Genomic DNA, 23,184 nt, shown 5'->3' on the forward strand with positions numbered 1-23,184 from the left:
GCTCTGTTCCCAGCCCTGCACACTTGGGGAAGAGACAGAGAGAGCTGAGAAAGCTGCCTCCCATGGCCAGCAGGGTTCAGAATGAAGATGAAGACTGAAGCAGGTCAGGGAACTTGGGTATGACCCAACCACTGGAAACTCCCCTCTAGTTCCTGGGGAGATGGGAAAGAGGAGGGGAGGAAAACCGCTTTTCCAGAGAGACAATTAATGTTGGACTAGAAACGGTAAGAGACAAAGTGCCTTTCAGATACCTCCATCCTTCACCCATGAGTTATTTAATGAATAATTCTGTGTGTGTGTTATATGTGAAGCTCTCTAAAGTCTCTATTTGAATCAGATAACAAAAAAGAACTTTAGATATGCAGATATTTTATTGAAATGAAAATGTATTTGAGGTTTCAACAATTGTCTTGCAGTGTGTAGATTAAAAGACAAAAAAGACAGACAGCTTGTGGTATATACTCATCGCCAGTTGACATTTCTGAGCCAAAGGTCTTGCAGAAAGTTAGAATTATTTACAGTATTTACTGTCGTATATGATTTGCTGAAAAACAAAAAAAATCACTTAGATTTTCAGCTCCCTCTTGCAAAATAAAATCTTACACAATAAACATTTCTTCTAATTGTTATCTTGAATGCGTTCACACACATCTGACATTCAAGAGAATTAGTCCTGGAAGTTAAATCAGAATGATCCCATTTATCTTATCATTCAGGAGACATTTATCAATGCCAAAGAAGTGCTGGTGCTTCCAGATCTTTTCCCCACCAGAGGTCCCTTGAGTAAGTTCTTTTCTGCACATTTCTTGCTCTAATAACTTATCTATAACGATGCTACGTATATTATCAGTTTTCCATAGAATCGTGACAATCTCAGCACCAATACAAGGACCCAAGGAATTTTTGAATTCCTGTGCAGACTTTCTGTCAGAAATGTAGAAAATAGCCGGGACCTTCATCTTTGACTTTGTAGTCTGTAAAATCTTGAGGCTGTGACTCAGAAAGATCCATCTGAGTTAGGCTTTTCAAGAAAAAAAGCCTAGCATCCTTCATTATAAGGATCATAGTAAATGATGTAATTTAAATTACATAGTAAATGATTCTATTTACCATTTTCACCATTTCAAATATACCTAACACTATATTCACTCTGCAGTCAGTACAACCAATCTCCAGACTGTCTTCAGGTTACAAAAATGAAACTATATACCTGTTAAATAACCCCCATTTCCCCTCAATATCCGACTTCTGAAAACCACTATTCCACCCTGTGTTTCTATGAGATTGGCTACTCCTGAAACCTGGTATAAGAGTTGAGCTACCTTTGTCTTTTTGTGACTGGTTTATTTCACTGATCATAATGTGTGTGTGTGTGTCTGCCTCTGTGCCTACTGGGGAAATGTGGTTTAGGTAGACCCTTTGCTTTTCCCTCTTCTGTCTTTTAAATTTATTATTCACTGAAGACTTCAGCACTGTAGCCTTGGACATCTTTCTTGATGTCAAAGTCATCAGACTCACCACACAATGAAATAAATGGAAATGAAACACATTCATCACTCGCTTTAGTGTAATGAATAACAAATGTAGAGTCTATTTGTCCCTGTCCCTTGGTTGTAAAAGCACATCAGAAGAAGCTGAAATTACCAACATCTGTTTGAAATTGGCCAGAGTTTCATTTGACTGCTGGAGAAAACATTGCTTTAATTCATCTGCAGCCTTTTTCTCAACGTCAGTCTGTACGAAATCTTTAAGATATACTCTATATTCATCCTTGGACACAGTGGGATCAACTGATTTTTCAATCACATTGTCAAGAAGGGAGCAGCCAGAAGAACCTGGGAAGAAAGAAGGCAAACATGGGCTCCATTATGGATGCATGAACATCTTTGGAGGGCAGAACCATGGTGGTTGTCATTTAGGAGCCTGGTGGGCTGCAGTCCATGGGGTCTCTGAGTTGGACACAACTGAGCGACTTCACTTTCACTTTTCACTTTCATGCATTGAAGAAGGAAATGGCAACCCACTCCAGTGTTCTTGCCTGGAGAATCCCAGGGACGGAGGAGCCTTGTGGGTCGCCGTCTATGGGGTCGCGCAGAGTCGGACATGACTGAAGCGACTCAGCAGCAGCAGCAGCAGAGATGTCTATTCATAAAGATTATGGCAAATGGTCTTCAGTTCTCTATTCTACAAGAGTAAACTTGGGATCTGGGATTTCTCTAAGACCTAAAACATCTGTGCTTCCTCTTGCTAGCCTCTAGAAGCCAAACCTTATGTAACCTTGACTAAGGAGGGTGTTGAGGAAGTGAGACGCTCTGACTCAGGGCAACATATTAAACTTTATCTGGTCTTTCTTTGTTCAGAGTCATATGATGTTTCACCATTATCATTCCAAGTAACAAGTAAAATTTCCCAGGATTGTACATGTACTGCTTCTAGAATATTGTCCATTAGCTCTGTTGATGCTAATGATTTTCTGAAACAAACAAACAAAATAATGTACAAATGAAATTCTTGTTTGTGAAGTGATCTGTTGTGGTGATTTCAGTTGGGTAGGAGAAAGAGTTCTGGAACTGGATTAGATAGAACTGGCTTTTATTCTTGGGTCTGTAATTTTTTATTTAGTTGACCTTGAGCCTGTCACCTTGAACACATCTGCAAGTACTTGAGGAACAAATGAGGTGAGGATTTTTAAAAGAGCTCTGTAGGACTTCTTTGGTGGCACAGCGCATAAGAATCTGCCTGCCAATGTGGGGGACGTGAATTCGATCCCTGGTTGGGGAAGATTCCACATGCCTTAGGGCAGCTAACCCTGTGTGCTACAGCTGCTGTGCCCACGCTCTACAGCCCTTGCTTTGCAACAAGAGAAGCCATCGCAATGAGAGGCCCTCGCACCCCAGTGAAGGGTTGCCCCCACTCACCACAACTAGAGAGAGCCTGGGCAAAGTAATGAAGACCTAGTACAACTAAGAATAAATAAACAGAAATGAAAGAAGAACAAAAGAGCTTTGTAAGTTGAATAAAGTAAACTATGTCTGTGACTTATTACCGATGACTAGACTAGCCGCCAGGGCATTATTCTCGAACTGGATCTTCACTCGGGAAGGAGACCTCCAAGGAGGTGTGAACTCCCCTCTTCAGTCAACATTGAGCAGGGAGGGACTGGGAGGAAAGGCATTCCAGAAGGGCTCAAATCAACTGTGAAAACTTGTGAAGAGTTGGGACTCCCCAACTGGGTGCAGGACCCTGGGTCACCCACCGCAGCCTGAACTTTACCTCCTGGCAGATTTCCTGTTTCTTTTCATATTTAAGGAGACTCCAAGAGTGCCTCTTTCAGGAAACCCATCTGGTATAAAATCAGGAATCATCAGAGCATCTCTTCCCCTTGCCCTGCTGAAATGCCTAATTCTAGTAGTCAGTCCCTAGCCTCATCCCATGGCACCTGTGATGATGGTGGGACACCCTGAATGTCGTCAGACACTACGTGCAGCCCCAGGGCAGAGGCAAAGCTCACAAAGGGCTTCTTTCAGATGTTCTGGAATGAGTGATGATGCTTAGGTCTCTGGTGGGCAGGCCTGTACTGGTGCTTGGGGGTTGGGAGCTCTTGCACAGGGAACCAGACAGCAACCTTAGCCCCACATCTGTGCGCCCATCAGTACTCACCTGCATAGCAGTACAGGGGGAGGGCGACCAGCATGAGGACCGTCACCAGCTTCATGTTGGAGGCAGCTGCTGCTGACAAGTCAGTCTAATGTCAGAGCAGAAGGAACTCACTTTAGAGGTGAGTGCCCAGAACGCCTCCTTTTATTCTCCAGGTCACCACGCTAATCCTTCCCACAAATGAGGAAATGAGTCACAGGATAAACCTGGCATTGGACCAGGAAACAACAGCAAGAACCAACAAGAACCCAGACAGCCTATTTTTCTGTTGGTAGAAAACTGAGGAGACAGAGTCTTTGGGACCCCAAACAATTTCAGAACTGCCATCAAGATATATGACATTCAGTTCAGTTCAGTTCAGCCACTCAGCCATGTCCGACTCTTTGCGACCCCATGGACTGCAGCATGCCAGGCCTCCCTGTCTATCACCAACTCCCAGAGTTTACTCAAACTCATGTCCATCGAGTCAGTGATGCTATCCAACCATCTCATCCTCTGTCATTCCCTTCTCCTCTCACCTTCAATCTTTCCCAGCATCAAGGTCTTTATAAATGAGTCAGTTCTTCACATCAGGTGGCCAAAGTATTGGACTTACAGCTTCAGCATCAGTCCTTCCAATGAATATTCAGGACTGATTTCCTTTAGGATGGACTGGTTGGATCTCCTTGCAGTCCAAGGGACTCTCAAGAGTCTTCTCCAACACCACAGTTCGAAAGCATCATTTCTTTGGCACTCAGCCTTCTTCACAGTCCAACTCTCACATCCATACATGACTATTGGAAAAACCATAGCTTTGACCAGACAGACCTTTATTGGCAAAGTAATGTTATGCTTTTTAATATGCTGTCTAGGTTGGTCATAACTTTTCTTCCAAGGAGCAAGCCTCTTTCAATTTCATGGCCGCATTATATGACTTGAAGTAAAATGAATGCAAATCTGCTTTCTGAATAAAGCAAAGCACAGCATTGTGAGCCTGTGTTGTCCTCCTTGTTTTTTATTATTATTGTGATCATCATTATCTCTTCTTCCTCCTCTTCCTCTTCCTCCACCTCTTGTTTCTACTCTCTTCTTCTTCAAAGTACAAGTAGCATATGCTGTGGGTCTGTTCTGCGGGTTTACCGAGCACAAGAGCTGGGTGTGATACCACATACCTCCTCTGGGAGGCAGAGTTCTCTTGTCTATAGAAGCTTTTTTTCTGTAAGGTGCTTTAAATTTGGGAAATGTTAAAAATTAAAAACACTAAAAATCTGCAAGGAGATCAAACCAGTCAATCCTAAAGGAAATCAGTCCTGAATATTCATTGGAAGGACTGATGTGAAGAACTGACTCATTGGAAAAGACTCATGCTGGGAAAGATTGAAGACAGGAGGAGAAGGGGATGACAGAGGATGAGATGGTTGGACGGCATCACTGTCTGGTTGGACATGAGTTTGAGCAAGCTGTGGGAGTTGGTAATGGACAGGGAAGCCTGGCGTGCTGCAGTTCATGGGGTGGCAAAGAGTCGGACATGGCTGAGAGACTGAACTGAACTGAAAAATTAAAAATGTCTTACCTCTGTGAAATTTGTTTTATCAAAGACTATCTCATTAGTTCACTCAGTTTCATCAATTTATTCTATTATAAATCTATGAATGAATTTTCATCTACTTTTAGTTAGGTTTTTAGGGTTTTTCTTCCACTGACACAAAGGATGTTGTGAAGTAGAAAAGCCGATTGCTTAGGGGAGGCAAAGCTGAATGGTGGAATGGCGATGGGATCTGGGTTCATACAGACGTGGATTTGAAGCATGGATGCAACACCTAATCACGAAGTGTCCTTGGACAAACTCGTGGTCATTCTGAGCTTCCTTTTCCTCACTGCTAAAAGGGGCATGAATGATGCCATGCTTGGTTTTGTCAAGATGTATGTATGTTTGTCTCTATGTAAAGAGCCTATCACAGGGCTTAAAACAGGGTATCATGGATTAGTGGGAGGTTCATTCATCCACCCACCCATCCATTCATCTATCCACCCATCCATTCATCTATCCATCCAGCCAACCACCCATTCATCTTTCCATCCACCTGTCCACCCATCCATCCGTCCACCCATCCATCCATTCATCATTTAGCAATACCAGGAGCTTCTACTCTGACTGGGCCCTTTGCTATGTGTCACACATTCATCTGCAGGGATAAGTTAGACCCGGACCTTGCCCTTGTGGTGCTTACGGGGCAGGCAACAGACAAGCCTTCAACCGAATGAGTGATATCACAAAGCAACAGCTCTAATAAAAAACCACTAAGGACAGTGTCCTGTAGGGAGGTCCAGGCAAGTTGTAGGAAGAAGGCCTTCTAAGCTTGGATGAGTGAACAGAATATCCAAGGGAAATTCCGGGAAGAGTGTTCTATGCAGAGGGAACAGCAAGTACAGAGGCCCTGAGGAGCAGATTGTACTTGTCATGACAAGGAAAGCAAGAAATGTGTATCTCTTGGTGTCACAGGGGGGACAGGCTAGCCTCATAAGAGAGAACCCACACCAGTTGAAATAGGGGTAATAGAAAGAGAATAGGAACAAGAGAAACAAGGTCAGCTTAGGTTTAAGGACTAGAGAGTCAGAGAAAAGAGTCAATAGTTAACTACCCATGAATGTATTATTTGCTCTTTGGATTATTTGGGACTCACCCCTTTCTGTCATTCAGCTGGAACATAAATTGCCGAGAACACTACTGATTTAGCCAGAGGGTGAGAAATAAGGAAGAAGGCTATGTTCTTACATACGTATTTTCCCCCAGGTGACCATTGCTGGTGATCTGCCTTCCAAAGGCAAGTGAAGGACATTGGTAATGAAATCCCTGACCAGGACTTAATGGAGGCTCTGGCTGGTCACCCAGTTGTTGGGACATGCCTGTTATCTGCAAGGACCCTGGACCCCCTCAGAGGTTTATTACTCTGAAACAAATCCCACATCATGTATGTGGTGCCCACAATAAAGAGGGGTGTTCTCCATAGCAAGGGATGATTGTTCTTAAGTGAATTAAATAACAGCTCGCCTTGCAAAAGACTGCTTTGCAAGCCAGCATTTACAAGGAGAAATAGAAGAAATCTAAAGGTCAGGATGCTTGTGTTGTTGGCTTGATTTTGTTTTCTTTCCCAAAGGGATTTTGACCCAGGTCCCCAAATTAAGTCCTGACACTAGAGGAGTGAGGGGCCTTCAGTTTCTGTGTTTGAGTGACATTTATTGACCATCTACTATGATAAACCGCAGTGTAGAGATGAATTACTCACAAATTTTACCCTGACTGCTGGAGACACGGAGATGTGGGTTCGATTCTTGGGTCAGGAAGATCCCCTGGAGGAGGATGTGGCAATCCACTCTAGTATTCTTGCCTGGGAAATCCCGTGGACTGAGGAGCCTGGTGGGCTATAGTCCAAAGGGTCACAAAGAGTCAGACACGACTGAGCGACTAACACACACTTTTTCCCTGACTACCTTGTGTTTTGGGGGAGAAAGCATTTGGTAAGGGAGTATTATATTTGGTCTGGTATTGAGCTTATAGAAGACCTGAGATATGTTCATACTCATATTTTGGTCATTGGAGGCCGTGGCATATTTAATGTAAGTAATAACATTTAGTGACAACCATTTTGTCCCCCCCAGGGATTCATCCATTGACCCAAAAGTGTACCAAAATCATTTTGAAGTTTGTGTGCTCTATGCTCAGTTGTGTCTGAGTCTTGTGACCCCATGGACTGCAACCTACCAGGCTCCTCTGTCCATGGGATTCTCCAGGCAAGAATACTGGAGTGGGTTGTCATACTCTACTCCAGGGTATATTCCTGACCCAGGGGTCAAACCCGCATCTCTTACGTCCCCTGCACTGGCAGGTGGATTTTTTATGACTGCACCACGTTTTGAAATTTAGATGATCATGAAGTTATTTTTTTTTAATTGTAAGTGACCCAGATGAATCAACTCCACAATATTCTGGGGACAAGATAACATCCCTATTTCTTTATTTTCATTCCTTTGGTAAAACTGGTTCTGCTTCTCACCTCCAGGGCTGTGGGAACATTAACCCGGGGCATGTTCTTTGGAGGTGAGTCTCTGCTTCCTTAAGATCATGCCAAAGTCTAAAAGTCTTGAGAACTAAAATATCACCAGTCATGTCAGTAAACAAGGATGTTTTTCTGGTGGAGAGGCACTTAACCAGGCCAGGAACTGCAGGACAGGCCCTGGCTTGGGAGACAATTTTGTCGTCAGTGAGTTGTCTGTTGTTCAAGCCATCAGGCCTTTCCTAGACCGGATGCCCCCCTTGCCTTGGGCTCAGCCCACTGTCGGGATTTCACAGCTGTGCCTCCGTGCACAATGGAAATAGTCTTAGGGATGTTGTGCGGTCCTAGCGTGTTACAATATGTAAGTGCTTAGAACAGGACTGGGCACAGAGCAGGAACGGCCTACATGTCAGCTGCTAGCGATTAATTTTATAAAGTGGAGAAATGCCTTATGATCAACTTGGAAAGACTACTAGGACCTTTCGAGATGACTGAACTCTCTGCTTCAGCTTTACCTTCTCTAAAATACCCACGGAAGCCTTATGGTCAGATCCGAGGTGAAAGGGAATGAGTTTGAAAATAAAGCATTGTACCTTTTTTTAATTGGACTTCCCTGGTTGCTCAGTGGTAAAGAACCTGCCTGTTAATGCAGGACATGTGGGTTCAATCCCTGGGTCAGGAAGATTCCCTGGAGAAGGACATGGCAACCCACCCTAGCATTCTTGCCTGGGAAATTTCAGGAACAAAGGAGCCTGGTGGCCTACAGTCCATGGTGTCACAAAAGAGTAGGATATGACTTAGCAACTAATTAACTACAATCCCTTTTACTTTTTTATTTGGCTGCACTGGGTCTTAGTTGTGGCACATAGGATCTTTAGTCGGGGCATGTGGGATCTAATTCCCTGACCAGGGATTGAACCTGGTCTGCCTGCATTGGGAACACAGAGTCTTAGCCACTGGGCCCACCCAGATGGCAACCCACTCCAGTATTCTTGCCTGGAGAATCCCATGGACAGAGGAGCCTGGCAGGCCACAGTCTTTGGGGTCGCAAGAGTCGGACACGACTGAGCAGCTAAGCACACCAACACCAGGGAAGTTCCTAAAGCACTCTATCTTGATTCCAACATTCCACAATGGCTACACCGATTTACATTCTCACCAACAGTGTAGGAATGTCGGACTGCAAGGAGATCCAACCAGTCCATCCTAAAGGAAATCAGTATTGGATATTCATTGGAAGGAATGAATTACAGTTTTGTCTGGTTATATGCTCGGGAATGGGATTGCTAGATGATAACGCAATTCTTTTTAATTTTTTAAGAAATCTCCATACTGTGCTCCACAGTTAGTTCCATTCAGTTTGGTCGCTCAGTGGTGTCTGACTCTTTGCAACCCCACTGCCTGCAGCACAACAGGCTTCCCTGTCCTTCACGCTCTCCCAGAGTTTGCTCAAACTCATGTGCATAGAGTCAATGATGCCACCCAACGATTTCATCTTCTGTCGTCCCCTTCTCCTCTTGCCTTCCATCTTTCCTAGCGTCAGGGTCTTTCCCAGTGAGTCAGCTCTTCACATCAGGTGGCCAAAGTATCGGAGCTTTGGCTTCAGCATCAGTCCTACGCATTGTTTTACAGCATCGGACTTTATTTTCACCACCAGACTGAGTGACGCTTCCACTTTAGCCCAGCCTCTTCTTTCTTTATGGAGCTGTTTCTCCTTTCTTCTTCCGCAGCACATTGGACACCTACTGACCTGGAGGGCTCATCTTCTGGGGTCATATCTTTTTGCCTGTTCATTGTGTTCATGGGGTTCTCAAAGCAAAGTCATTATAAAGAATGAAATTATGCCATTTGTGACAGCATGGATGGACCTGGAGATTATCATACAAAGTGAAGTAAGTCAGAGGGATTCTTGTGACCTGGACTTACACAACTGCCCCGTGTGAACTACGGACTGACCTCCGTGGGGGTCTGATAGTTTTCTTCTCCAGCTCTTTGCTCCCTGTGAGCCCTCCTTCCTCACTGTTCTTGCCTCAGTCCATCTGAGTTGAAAATCCTTATTTATTCCTGATGCCTCATCAAGGACAGCCGCGTGTTTTCATGCCCTTTCCTGGCCCCTCAATCTATGGAGATCTCCCTTCCAAGGTCCCTTTGGCTCTCCATGGTGAGCTCTCTTTTGATCTCTGCAGAATCTTGAATCCATGGCCCTTTCCTCCCTGTTCTGTTCCTTGAGGGCATGGCCGGTGCACCTCTGATTTTTGTGTGAAGGGAACTATGGTAAGTGCTTAATTAATCACTGTGTCAGTGTTTTTTTGAGATAGATCTTGAATTGATACAAAGACTTCACTGATGATAATACCTGCTTTTACTACTAAGTCTATTTAGAAAGAGAAGCTTATTTAAACTTGACTCTCTACTAAAGGATCAAACTCAACATTAAAAGCAGGCATTAGCCTGACATCCTGGTGCTAACACTATCTTCTTTATGCTCTGGATGAGGACTTTGGAGTCAAAATAAGTAGAGGACAGGTCAAGAGAGAAGGAAGTTGGAACCCAAGCCGTCCGCGGACTGTGTCACCTCCTTGTCTCCAAGAAGTAAGCGTTACCTTGATCCAATCTAACCTGGATCTATCCACGGACTTAGAGTGGTGAGCCGGATTTGGAAGCTGAGCCAGGATCAAGAGTCACCTCCAGCTAATTCTTTTTGGCTCATCCACCAAAATCCTGCACTTTACACAACTGACATTTCCAAAAACTCTGTGGTTAAGCTTTTAATCCCCATACCCATGTGATAGCTACATGGCTAATTAGGTATTTACGCCATTCTCTTCTCTGTTCAGCTGGTAACTTTCCCCTCACTTCATGGCCACTTTTTGTTGCTAACCATTGACATCCTCAGTTGTGAACCTCTGGTCCTTAGGGACATTGTGAAGGGTATATGGAAGAACTTTTATGAAGTATTACCATTGCTAGAACAGTGATTGTCTACTGTGGCTGGTACCCATGCTCCTTCCTCCAGCACTGTGGACATTTGTCAGTGGTACCCCACTCCAGTACTCTTGCCTGGAAAATCCCATGGACAGAGGGCCTGGTGGGCTGTAGTCCATGGGGTGGCTAAGAGTCGGACACAACTGAGCGACTTCACTTTCACTTTTCACTTTCATGCATTGGAGAAGGAAATGGCAACCCACTCCAGTGTTCTTGCCTGGAGAATCCCAGGGACGGGGGAGCCTCGTGGGCTGCCGTCTATGGGGTCGCACGGAGTCAGACATGACTGAAGCGACTTAGCAGCAGCAGCAGCAGAGATGTTTTGGGTGTCAACACTGTGGACATTTGTCAGTGTCTAGAGATGTTTTGGGTGTCCGCACAGGGTGGATGGTATGTTGTTTGCATCAAGTGGGTAGAGACCAGGGATGCTGCTGGACAACCTGCAATGCCTGGGCATCTACTCAAAGAAGACTTCTTCAGCCTCAGATGTCAGTAAAGCCATGGTTGAGAAATTCAAGACTAGGGAAACATCTAAGTTGTTTGTCCTTGTGATGATGGATCAATAGGTCTAGGTAGCTACCTACTCTGGGGCTGTAAGTGCAGCCCCAGGGCAGACAGATGCTGGCAGGAGTGAGGGCATCTGCAGCCTCCAGTATAGGGGTGTTCAGCTTCATATCCATGGCTTTTCCCCGGTTTGTCCTCACTCCTGGGGGGGGGGTGGGGAGGGGGGGTAGGGTTCTTTCTCCTGTATTATACTCCTCCACTTTGTCTTTCAAGATCTGACTCAGCCACCACCTGCCTAAGCAACTCTTTCTTCCCAGAGGATGCAAACTCTTAGGAGCTTTGTTCATCCTTGAATATCTAGTGGTTGCTCATTTCTATAATTGACTCTCATTCTCAGTGATATACCTCCTACTTTTCTTCAGTTCTCACTCATGTCTTGTCACTTAATGATAATTAATTCCTTAAGGAAATTCAGTAATTCTTTCAACAGAACACATCCAGCTTCTCCTAAGTTTGGTGTAGCATAGATTCCAAGTTGACCATAGATAATTTTAAGCATTGTAACCAACTTTTAGGGTCAGACTTTGCTACAAACCATTTTTTCAGCCCCCTTTCTTCTATCCAGGCTGTTCTTTTCATTTGTCTTACACCTTCCTGTACTTGTCAGAATTTTTGTTTAAAATAACAACATCAGATCAGATCAGATCAGTCGCTCAGTTGTGTCCGACTCTTTGCGACCCCATGAATCACAGCATGCCAGGCCGCCCTGTCCATCACCAACTCCCGGAGTTCACTCAGACTCACGTCCATCGAGTCGGTGATGCCATCCAGCCATCTCATCCTCTGTCGTCCCCTTCTCCTCCTGCCCCCAACCCCTCCCAACATCAGGGTCTTTTCCAATGAGTCAACTCTTCACATGAGGTGGCCAAAGTACTGGAGTTTCAGCTTTAGCATCATTCCTTCCAAAGAGATCCCAGGGCTGATCTCTTTCAGAATGGACTGGTTGGATCTCCTTGCAGTCCAAGGGACTCTCAAGAGTCTTCTCCAACACCACAGTTCAAAAGCATCAATTCTTCGGTGTTCAGCCTTCTTCACAGTCCAACTCTCACATCCATACATGACCACAGGAAAAACCATAGCCTTGACTAGATGAACCTTTGTTGGCAAAGTCATGTCTCTGCTTTTAAATATGCTATCTAGGTTGGTCATAACTTTCCTTCCAAGGAGTAAGCGTCTTTTAATTTCATGGCTGCACTCACCATCTGTAGTGATTTTGGAGCCCAGAAAAATAGTCTGACACTGTTTCCACTGTTTCTGCATCTATTTGCCATGAAGTGATGGGACCAGATGCCATGATCTTCATTTTCTGAATGTTGAGCTTTAAGCCAACTTTTTCACTCTCCACTTTCACTTTCATCAAGAGGCTTTTGAGTTCCTCTCCACTTTCTGCCATAAGGGTGGTGTCATCTGCATATCTGAGGTTATTGATATTTCTCCCAGCAATCTTGATTCCAGCTTGTGTTTCTTCTAGTCCAGCGTTTCTCATGATGTACTCTGCATATAAGTTAAATAAACAGGGTGACAATATACAGCCTTGACGACCTCCTTTTCCTGTTTGGAACCAGTCTGTTGTTCCATGTCCAGTTCAAACTGTTGCTTCCTGACCTGCATACAAATTTCTCAAGAGGCAGATCAGGTGGTCTGGTATTCCCATCTCTTTCAGAATTTTCCACAGTTTATTGTGATCCACACAGTCAAAGGCTTTGGCATAGTCAATAAAGCAGAAATAGATATTTTTCTGGAACTCTCTTGCTTTTTCTATGATCCAGCAGATGTTGGCAATTGGATCTCTGGTTCCTCTGCCTTTTAGGATTGTTCAAAAACAAAAATATTGAAAAACAGTTTTCACAGAATAGAGAGCCCAGAAAAACCCCACACTCCTACAATCAATTCATCTTCAACAAAGGAGGGAAGGATATACAATGGAGAAGAGACGGTTTCTTCAGCAAGTGGTGTTGGGGAAGCTGGACGGCTGTATGTAAATTGATGAAGTTAGAGCACACCCTTATGCTATCCAGAAAAATAAACTCAAAATGGCTTAAAGGTTAAATGTAGACATGACACCATGAAATTCCTAGTTGAGAACACAGGTATAACAACCTCTGACATGAATCATAGCAATGTCTTCTTAGGTCATCTCCCAAGACAAGAGGAATAAAAGTGAAGTAAACTAACGGGGGAGCTTCTCTGGTTGCTTGGTGGTAAAGAAGCTGCCTGCCAACGCAGGAGGTGCAAGTTCAATCCCTGGGTCAGGAAGATCCCCTGGAGAAGGGAAGGGCACCCACTTCAATATTCTTGCCTGGGAAAATCCCATGGACAGAGGAGCCTGGTGAGCTACAGTTCACAGTGTTGGAAAAGAGTTGGTCAGATACAACTTAGGGACTCAACAACAACAAAACTAATGGGACCTAATTAAACTTAAAAGCTTTTGCACAGCAAAGGAAACCACAAACTAAATTAAAAGATAGTCTATGGACTGGGAGAAAATATTTGTGAACTGTGCATTCAACAAGGGCTTAATTTCCAAAATATATAAGCATACAACTCAATATTCGGAAAAAACAAGCAAGCCAATAAAAAAAAAGGCAGAAGATGTAAATAGATATCTTACCAAAGCAGACATACAGATGGCCAATAGGCAAGTGGAAAGAAGCTCAATATTGCTTATTATGAAAGAAGGACAAAGCAAAACTACAATGAGGCACTGCTTCACACTGGTCAGAATGGCTATCATCAAAAAGTCTACAAATAATATACACTGAAGAGGTTGTGGAATAAAGGGAACTCTTTTACACTGTTGGTGGGAATGTAAATTGGTGCAGCCACTATGGGAACAGTAAGGAGGTTCCTTAAAAAACTAAAAACAGAGTTGCCATATGATCCAGCTATCCCATTCCTGAGCATATACCTGAAGAAAACTCTAATTTGAAAAGTACATGCACTCCAATGTTCATAGCAGCACTGTTTACAGTAGCCAAGACATGGAAGCAATCTAAGTGTTCACCCACAGATAAATTGATAAAGAAGGCGTGATATATACATACAAAGGAATATGACTGAGCCATAATAGAGAATGATATAATGCCAATTACAGCAAACATGGATGGACCAAGAGATTATCATACTATGTGAAGTAAGTCAGACAGAGAAAGACAAATATTATATGACATCACTTCTATGTGGAATCTAATGAATGATACAAATAAACTTCTTTACGAAACAGAAACAGATTCACAGATACAGAAAGCAGACTTATGGTTACCAAAGGGAAAAGGGGGTGAAGAGGATGGGGGAGGGATGAATTAGGAGTTTAGGATTAGCAGATACAAACTATGATGCATAAAAGAGATAAACAACAAGGCCTCACTGTATAGCATAGGAAACTGTGTTCAATATCTTATAATAAACTACAATGGAAAACAATCTGAAAAAGAATATATATAGATAATCGAATCACTTTGCTGTATACCAGAAACGAGCACGACATTGTGAATCAATTATACTTCAATTTAAAAAACAAAAGAGCGAATTCCCTGGTGGTACGGTGGTTAGGAATCAGCATTTTCATTGTTTTGGCACTGGTTCAATCCCTGGTCAGGAACCTAAGATTCTGCAAGTTGCACAACAGGGCAAAAGAAAAGAAAAAGATGAACATTGGGGTACACGTGTCTCTTTCCCTTCTGGTTTCCTCAGTGGGTATGCCCAGCAGTGATTGCTGGATCATAAGGCAGTTCTATTTCCAGTAAAGAATACATTTGAATCAGTTCTAATGAGGTGGATGAAACTGGAGCCTATTATACAGAGTGAAGTAAGCCAGAAGGAAAAGCACCAATACAGTATACTGATGCATATATATGGAATTTAGAAAGATGGTAACAATAACCCTGTGTACGAGACAGCAAAAGAGACACTGATGTATAGAACAGTCTTGTGGACTCTGTGGGAGAGGGAGAGGGTGGGAAGATTTGGGAGAATGGCATTGAAACGTGTAAAATATCATGTATGAAACGAGTTGCCAGTCCAGGTTCGATGCACGATACTGGATGCTTGGGGCTAGTGCACTGGGACGACCCAGAGGGATGGTATGGGGAGGGAGGAGGGAGGAGGATTCAGGATGGGGAACACATGTATACCTGTGGCAGATTCATTTTGATATTTGGCAAAACTAATACAATTATGTAAAGTTTAAAAATTAAATTAAATTAAAAAAATATCAAAAAAAACAAAAGAAAAAGAATATTTAAAACTTAGAGAGAAAAGGAGTTCCTAAGGAACAACATTAGACACCTTCCATTCCCATCCTCACCATGTACCCTCATTCTCATCTACCACTTTTTTAATTGTCTCCTAATGTTGACATGTTCTCAATATTTTTTCTGTTCTCTACTGGTTAATATATAAAAATCCATGTTATTTCCTGTATATACAGGATTGCATGCTTCTTTCCACAGGCTTCCCTGGTGGCTCAGTGGTAAAGAATACACCTTCCAATGCAGAAGATGTGGGTTTGGTCCCTGGGTCCGGAAGATACCCTGGAGAAGGTAATGGCAAACCATTCCAGTATTTTTGCTTGGACGGTCCCATGGACAGAGGAGCCTGGTGGGCTACAGTCCATGGGGTTGCCAAAGGGTCAGACATGACTCAGTGACTAAACAGCAGCATACTTCTTTCTTCATCTACTTCCTCTTTTTTGTAATGCACATCCTCTAATACCTTTTGACAAAAAGCTCATTGGAGGCAAAACTTTTGAGGATTTGCACTTCTGAAATATCTTTATTTTCATGTTTAAATGATAGTTGATTGCATATAGAATTATATTTGTATTTAGCTTCAGATAAAGAAAGCTGAGTGACAAAGAACTGACATTTTTGAACTGTGGTGTTGAAGAAGACTCTTGAGAGTCCCTTGGACTGCAAGGAGATCAAACTAGTCCATCCTAAAGGAAATCAGTTCTGAATATTCATTGGAAGGACTGATGCTGAAGCTGAAACTCCAATACTTTGGCCACCTGATGTGAAGAACTGACTCGTTGGAAAAGACCCTGATGCTGGGAAAGATTGAAGACTGGAGGAGAAGGGGACGACAGAGGATGAGATGGTTGGATGGCATCACCGGCTTGATGGACATGAGTTTGAGCAAGCTCCAGGAATTGGTGATGGACCCGGAGGCCTGGTGTGCTGCAGTCCACGGGGTTGCAAAAAGTTGGACATGACTGAGCGACTGAACTGATAGCTGCAGGTCAGAGCCTTTGAATTTTTAGTTTTACTTCTGTATCTTCTAGTTTTGTGTTGATTCTATTTTTTACAGTTGATTGTTAATTGGAGGATAACTGTTTTATATGTTGTGTACAACACCATGAATAAGCTATTAGTATACATCTATCCCTTCCCTCTTGAGCTGATTCCGTTTTTATTCTCCATCTTCGGGTATGACTTAGTGTTTCTTTCTGAAAGCAGCATATTTCTTTAGAGTAAGTTAAAGTCACAGAAAGTCACAAAATGTGTTTGGTTGTGGGGAGTGAGTGGATTATTCAATTTCATATTCTTCATTTATAGGAAATTTTCTCACAGTATTTCTTTGGAGATTTCCTTATCATTGTGATCTCTTCCATTCTAGAATTCTACTAGTTGGATTTCTTGGATCGACACCCAGGGACTGAGTTGTGGAAGTCCTCATGTGTAGTGTCCACGGTGGGCCTTGATCCTCCCAGCAATGATTCCAATTTCGGTTTCTCAGAGTGTTGCAAGAGCTCCATGAATCCCTGTGTCCATGAAGCATCGTGTGTAGACTGAATATGTAATGTGTTTCACAAAATAGGGACTAAATTAAGCACATGTATTTCCTGATGTGATTAAAAATACACTTATTATAAAAACACTGTTATTCATTGATAATCATTATCTTCTGTTTCTCAATTAAGTGATTGTGTAAATATACCCCATGTAATTTGAGAGTGCTGTCAAATGAATAATAAGTTCTGTTACTTGAAGCATTTGGAAACACGTGCCCTTGTATTTACAGAAGTGGTCTCAGATTCACATCCCAATTTTAGAAGGCTCACTTTGGCATCCGTGAGGTGGTATCACAGGAGGGGTATCACAGAGCCCAGGAGACCATTTAAGAGACTTTGGTCCAAGCCGGGAAGGATGAGGGCTGGATTGTGACGATGGCTGTGAGGATGGAAAGGAGGGCCTACTCAGAAGCCACAGTGGAGGGGGCAGAACTTAGTGAATCTGCAGATGTCAGAGGCGAGATGAGCTGTAGTAAGCTGACAAAGCTCCTTAAAGATATCCATATCTTAACCCCTAAAATTTGTAACATTATCCTTCCAAGGCTCAAAAAAAAAAAAAAGACTTCACAGATGTGATAAAGTTACAGATTTTGAGATGGGGACATTTAACCTGAATTCTCAAGGGTCCTCTAAATGCAATCCCACGTGTTTTATATGAAGGAGGTAGAGGGAGATTTGGCAATGTGATCCCACAGGGCAGAGATCAGAGTGATGTGGGTGCAAAATAAAGAATGCTATCAGTCATCAAAGCTGGAAGAAGCCATAACAGATTTCTACCTAGATCTTCCAGAGGGAGCATGGCCCTCCTGACACAATGATTTCAGTAGAGTGTAACAGATTTGGGGGTTCTGCCCTCTGAACTTTGAGAAAATAATTTGACTGAAGTCACCACGTGTAGGATCATGTGTTACAGCAGCCACTGGAAACTGGTCCAGAAGCCTATGATATCTTCCAGTTTTCACTAGATGATGGGTCAAGTAGCTGGGAGGGGGTCACCTGGAAGAGGAGTAGGTTACGGGCAGATGGTGTTTTCAGTTTTATACTTTCCTTCAGCTGTAACTGTGGAGTGCTTGAAGGGTGTTGTCCAGGTGGCAGCTGGATGCTTGCTTCTGGAGTTCTTGGGACAGTTGGAGAGAGGAAGCATTAAGCCAAGAGGTTGGTGAAGGTAGAGATGCCGATGATCAATGTGATTGTGCAGAGTGAGAAGGAGTTAACCGTTGGCTGAGCCCTGAGTATTCACTAAAAACTGAGAAGAAAATGGAGAACAAATTGCACTGGACAATTCATAGGTTTGAAACCACAGTGAAGGTAAAAAGACCAAGCAGTTTGGTTATGGTTAATATGAGGACAAAGTATGAATGATGCTGCTGGTTGGAGGTCACGTGACTGGCCAGGTATGTTGTGCATACTGCGTGCGTGCTCAGCCGCTTCAGTCGTGCCTGACTCTTTGTGACCCCATGGACTGTAGCCCTCCAGGCTCCTCTGTCCATGGGATCACCAGGCAAGAATACTGGAGTGGGTTGCCATGCCCTTCTGCAGGGGCTCTTCCTGACCCAGGGATCAAACCCACATCTCCTGCATCTCCTGCATTGCAGGCAGATTCTTTACCCCTGAGCCACTGGGGAAGCCCCAGATATGATGTGCTGCTGCTGCTGCTAAGTCGCTTCAGTCGTGTCCGACTCTGTGAGACCCCATAGATGGCAGCCCACCAGGATCCCCCATCCCTGGGATTCTCCAGGCAAGAACACTGGAGTGGGTTGCCATGATGTGGGTATCCCTCAAATCAAGACCAGTAACAGGAATGTTTAACTGCTTTTTACCCTTAAGTATCCCTTCATCCTCTGGTGGCTCAGTGGTAGAGAATCCGCCTGCCAGTGCAGGAGCCGTGTTTGATCCCTGGGTTGGGAATATCCCCTGGAGAAGGAAATGGTAATGCATTCCAGTATTCTTGCCTGCGAAATCCCATGGGCAGAGAAGCCTGGTGGGCTATAGTCCATGAGGTCGCAAAAGAGTCAGACAAGACTGAGAGACTAAACAGCAGCAACACCCCTTCATCATGGCACCATGAGTGGAAAACCTGCAGAGAAATGCAGACTGATACATAACCAGATATTTCTTCCTGAGAGCCCTGCACCTCAGGTTTCTGTGGCTAACTGGATATTGGGCCTCTAAAATTTACTAGTGATGACACTCAATGGTCACTTCATGATGAAAACCACCCCTACTCAAAGCCAGAAACAGCTGAATAATAACAGGACAAGCAGAGAAGTGCAGGGTAAATCATTTATTGAGCAAGATGTTGAAACCTCTACATTTTCAATGGAAGATCAGGTGATTATGCAGAAGAAGGATTTAGTACAGCTTTCGCATCTGTGACAGTACAATTCAGCAGTATTTTCCCCTGAAACAGAAAAAGAAAGAAAGAAAGGAGAGATCATTCTTGCTGCTGGAGATGACACATTAACTACATTAACACAGACTCTCATTCACAACTACGTGGTCGATGAAATTTCAACCAGCCAAAGGCAAGTGGGAGGGCCCGAAGCAGGAAGCCAGAGTGCATGGTCAATGACATAGACCTGGTACAATCACAGCAAACCACGCAAGTCAGGAAAGAATGCTTTCCATAGACAAGCAGATAAACCGTGAGGTGGTCATCATGGGCAGGACTTGGGTTTCCAAAGGAGGGAGGAGGATGAAGTTTGGAGGGGGCAGTCCAGGCATTCTTTTCTCTGATCTCCCAGGAACCCCACATGTTCAGTCCAAAGGGGACACAGGGTTACAGGATCGGGGCGGGAGTGAGGGGAGAGTAGGACAATCTCCTGCTGCTCTGAGCCTTACGATGGGGCCAGGACAGCACACGTCCTCCTCCTCAGGACACTCTGGACCACTTGGCACCCAGGGGAGTGACCCCAGAAGGAGGAACATGTCCAGAGGCCCTGTGCAATCTTCCCTAGGGGAGCTCGGCAGGCGGGATGTCATCATCCAGCCGGTGGCCAAGGGTCGGAAGTGAGCAGTGACAGCTGCCCGCTTTGGACCAGCCCGCTGACCCCACTCCTGGCATGTGCAGCTGAGCAGAAGCTTCTGTGCAGCAAGAAGGATATTACCAGTACGTTGGTAATGATTAATCTGTTTTTGACTGAGAATCTATCCGTGCATTGCTTCACTTCCATCTTGGCAGCCACGGCTTCTGGAGGTGCATTGTACTTGGCAAGTGACAGCCTGTACAGCAGGTCAGGAAAGTAGAAGAACTCTGTCAGATCCACAGCAAACGTTGGACAGACAATTGCATTGGCTGGAGCAGAAGGAAAAGAGATACAATTGATGTAGGGAAAGTCACTTTCCCCCGTGGTTCTCTGAATTAGAACAAGACAGCAACCCCAAGGGTGTTACAATCTCATCTGGTAATTGTGCCAATGGCAGCGTGGGACCCTAGGGCTGTGACTCCTCAAGACCCCGGAGCAAGTGGCTGAGCCAGGACTAGAAATCAGTTTCCCTGAGTTCAGTTTTTTTCCTTTTTTTAAAGTACACCCACTACTTTCCAAAGCTCCCTCGCTTTGCTGAAATTCACTTTCCTTCGATTTAAAAAAAAAATCAAGTTTTGCCTATCAGTTGAGTGACACCGTATTTTGTCTTGGATACTGGGGAAGAGGAGATTCTAGGAACTGAGTTTTCAAGTGAATGGTAGAATCAGATCTTACCAGCGATCACAGAAGGGAGGAAGAATAAACCTGGAGAAGAGTATGTAAACTATATGCTACTTTGAGACTAAATCAAAGCATAGGTTTCTATCATTGGATGCAGATGTAGCTAAAAAAAAAATCTAATCAATTTGAACACATTTGAAGCTTATACACAAAGTGATGATTGACTCTTGTATTCTGTAGTGATGTACAGAATTCTTAGAGAAGGTGAGAGGTAGGAATGGGTGCTCATTCCTGACCCCACCAGAAGGGTGCTGAGGCCAGAAGTGATCACCTTTTCCTGGTCTGGATTGTCCATCCCCACCAACTCTTGACAGCCACCTGGCAGCCTGGGATGTATTCTGTCAAGGCTCTGATCTGCCCCCTGGTCAGACATCAAACTATGCAGGGAATTTGAAAGGGCAGCACAGGGAAAGAGAAGGACGTTTAGCAAGTTCGATAAAAGAGAAACACTCAAAGGGACTTGCACCAGTATTGACGGCATGAAGCAGAGCGAAAGTATGGATGAAGAAGTGGCTGGAATTAACTGTAGAAAAATGAAGTCTGTGACTCTAATGATCACACTAGTTCTACCATTACTGGTGGAAAGACTCCTAGGAAACAAGTGGCATTTGTAGATATCTGAGTGCTGCTTATTTGCAGACCCCATTTGAAGATCTTATATTCAGAGATTCAGAGAACACTGACTCTTCCTGAAGTAAAAATCTCTCCCCAAAACCCTTCCAGCTGTAACATTTTCTGAGTCTGAGTCTATTAGTTAAAAAGGCTGTCAACTCAGCTGTCACCTAAGAAACTCTAGGAGCAAGAACAGTGGTAACTACTAAATATCTAGACTCTTGACACACTTAATCCCACTTTATTGTGGTAAACTACTCTTGCTGGACCCTGAAAAATGGAATGATAAGAGGATTATCTGGAGAGACTAAGCATTTTGTTCAAGGTCAAAGTACTGTGATTCACATCCAAATCTTACTAGGTCACACTGCTTCTGAAACACAGATCACAGACGAGGAGTGAGACTTTGGGTGGAAAGCTTTTAAAATTTGCCTGCAATGAGTTTTTGGTAAGAGTTCTAGAATATATTGGAAATTGATCAAATGAGGCCTGGGCTTGTGGGGGACTCACTGTCAAGTAGAGGAAGAGGTTTGGATTCTGATATGTTGCTTCCCCACTCCCCAGATAAGTTCACCCAGTGAAAATACAAGGGAAAAGTTCTCACCAAGGCTGGTGCTGGGCAGATTAGAAAGGATACTCACCCTCGTAGTAGCAAAGGGCCAGAGTAACCAGCAGGGCAGTCACAGACAGCCTCATGGTTTATTTTGCTTTGAGTTTTCAGCCTTGGTGAATGACAAGCAATCAGGAGCTGGACTCAGGAGCCTGGGGAGCCCAGGGCTATTTGTACCTGGAGAGCTCTGTTGGCCCTGCCCACATGGACATACGGCAGGTGGCAAAGTCTGGCTTCCAGCCCTTCCTTCTTCACTCAGGGCTTGATGCCATCCACAATGTCACAATGGCTTGGCCAAAGTCCCATTCACAGATACCATACACCTCTGCTTTGTAGTAAAAACCAAGGTTGTAGTTTCACAAATGTATAATCGGTTAATGGATGCAAAACCCCCTGGGTGTCGGTGCTTGGAACAGAGAAGATGATAAGCACATCTTCCTTGAATAAATTAATGAATAAGGATGAACAAAGCTTTAGCTCAGTTAGGGTACATCTTTAGTGTAAGATTATGCCTTAAGGAGAAAGGTTAGTAGCATGGTGACAACTGTGAAAGAAATCGGTGATTTTCAGTATCCCAAGAGAAAAAGGTGTGAAGACTAAGAACATCCCCCCAACTACTAAATTTTTCTACTCTGTTTCAAAAAATATCACAAGAGATTTCATATCAAATTAAGCTCTAATTTGATGAAAAGGATCTCCTCTCGACTTTTCCTTGTCAAATAGGAGAGTCACACCTTCTGAGTCACAGGGTCCCAGCAGCAGAGAAGCCCACAAAGGCTCATCCTCTCCCTAGTCATGAGCAGAGGCCTTGTGGAAACACAGGGAGAGACTTAGACAATCCTCAGTAAAGGCATTGGGAAGTCAGGCTGCTTGTGTAAGGGGACATATTTGAGTGGCACTCAAGAATATATATATAACTGGGGGACTAGAGAGAAGCCCATATGCTGCAGTGAAGACCCAGCACAGCCAATATATATATATATTTTTAAAAGAATATGTAGAATTTTGACATGAAGGAGTGCTTGCAGGGGGGATCGCAGGGCAGCACAGCGTAAGAGAGGACAAGACGGCATAAACTATGGGACTTGTTGGGGGGACATCAGCTACCCAGGTTACCCCAAAACTTACACATGGTGGAATGGGGTAGAGTTTTGACTGGAGAGACAGGACTAGCCAAGTCAGGAGCGTTTCCATTGCCTTCTGTGACAATGGTGGCAGAATGGA

General features: G+C 43.9%; 2 protein-coding genes across 3 annotated transcripts; both read right to left on the reverse strand.

The window, feature by feature from the left end:
* Positions 1-352: 352 nt before the first annotated feature.
* Positions 353-3,816, reverse strand: LOC102277698 (mammaglobin-A). Its single transcript, XM_005901292.3, has 3 exons — positions 3,661-3,816; positions 1,645-1,835; positions 353-544 (listed from the first exon to the last, which is right to left on the reverse strand). The coding sequence occupies exons 1-3, from the start codon at positions 3,713-3,715 to the stop codon at positions 512-514; spliced, it is 279 nt and encodes a 92-aa protein (XP_005901354.1). The 5' UTR covers positions 3,716-3,816; the 3' UTR covers positions 353-511.
* A 15,484-nt stretch (positions 3,817-19,300) lies between these two features.
* Positions 19,301-22,151, reverse strand: LOC102277418 (secretoglobin family 1D member). 2 transcript variants are annotated; one of them, XM_070359007.1, is made up of 3 exons: positions 21,992-22,151; positions 20,145-20,326; positions 19,301-19,432 (listed from the first exon to the last, which is right to left on the reverse strand). In XM_070359007.1, exons 1-3 carry the CDS (start codon positions 22,044-22,046, stop codon positions 19,367-19,369), a joined length of 303 nt encoding a protein of 100 aa, XP_070215108.1. In that variant the 5' UTR covers positions 22,047-22,151; the 3' UTR covers positions 19,301-19,366. The 2 variants fall into 2 exon arrangements, with proteins under 2 accessions (XP_070215108.1, XP_005901353.1); XM_005901291.3 differs by having other exon boundaries at positions 20,139-20,326.
* Between the last annotated feature and the right edge of the window lie 1,033 nt (positions 22,152-23,184).

The sequence above is a fragment of the Bos mutus genome, chromosome 22, assembly GCF_027580195.1.
Source record: "Bos mutus isolate GX-2022 chromosome 22, NWIPB_WYAK_1.1, whole genome shotgun sequence".
Taxonomy (NCBI): Eukaryota; Metazoa; Chordata; class Mammalia; order Artiodactyla; family Bovidae; genus Bos; species Bos mutus.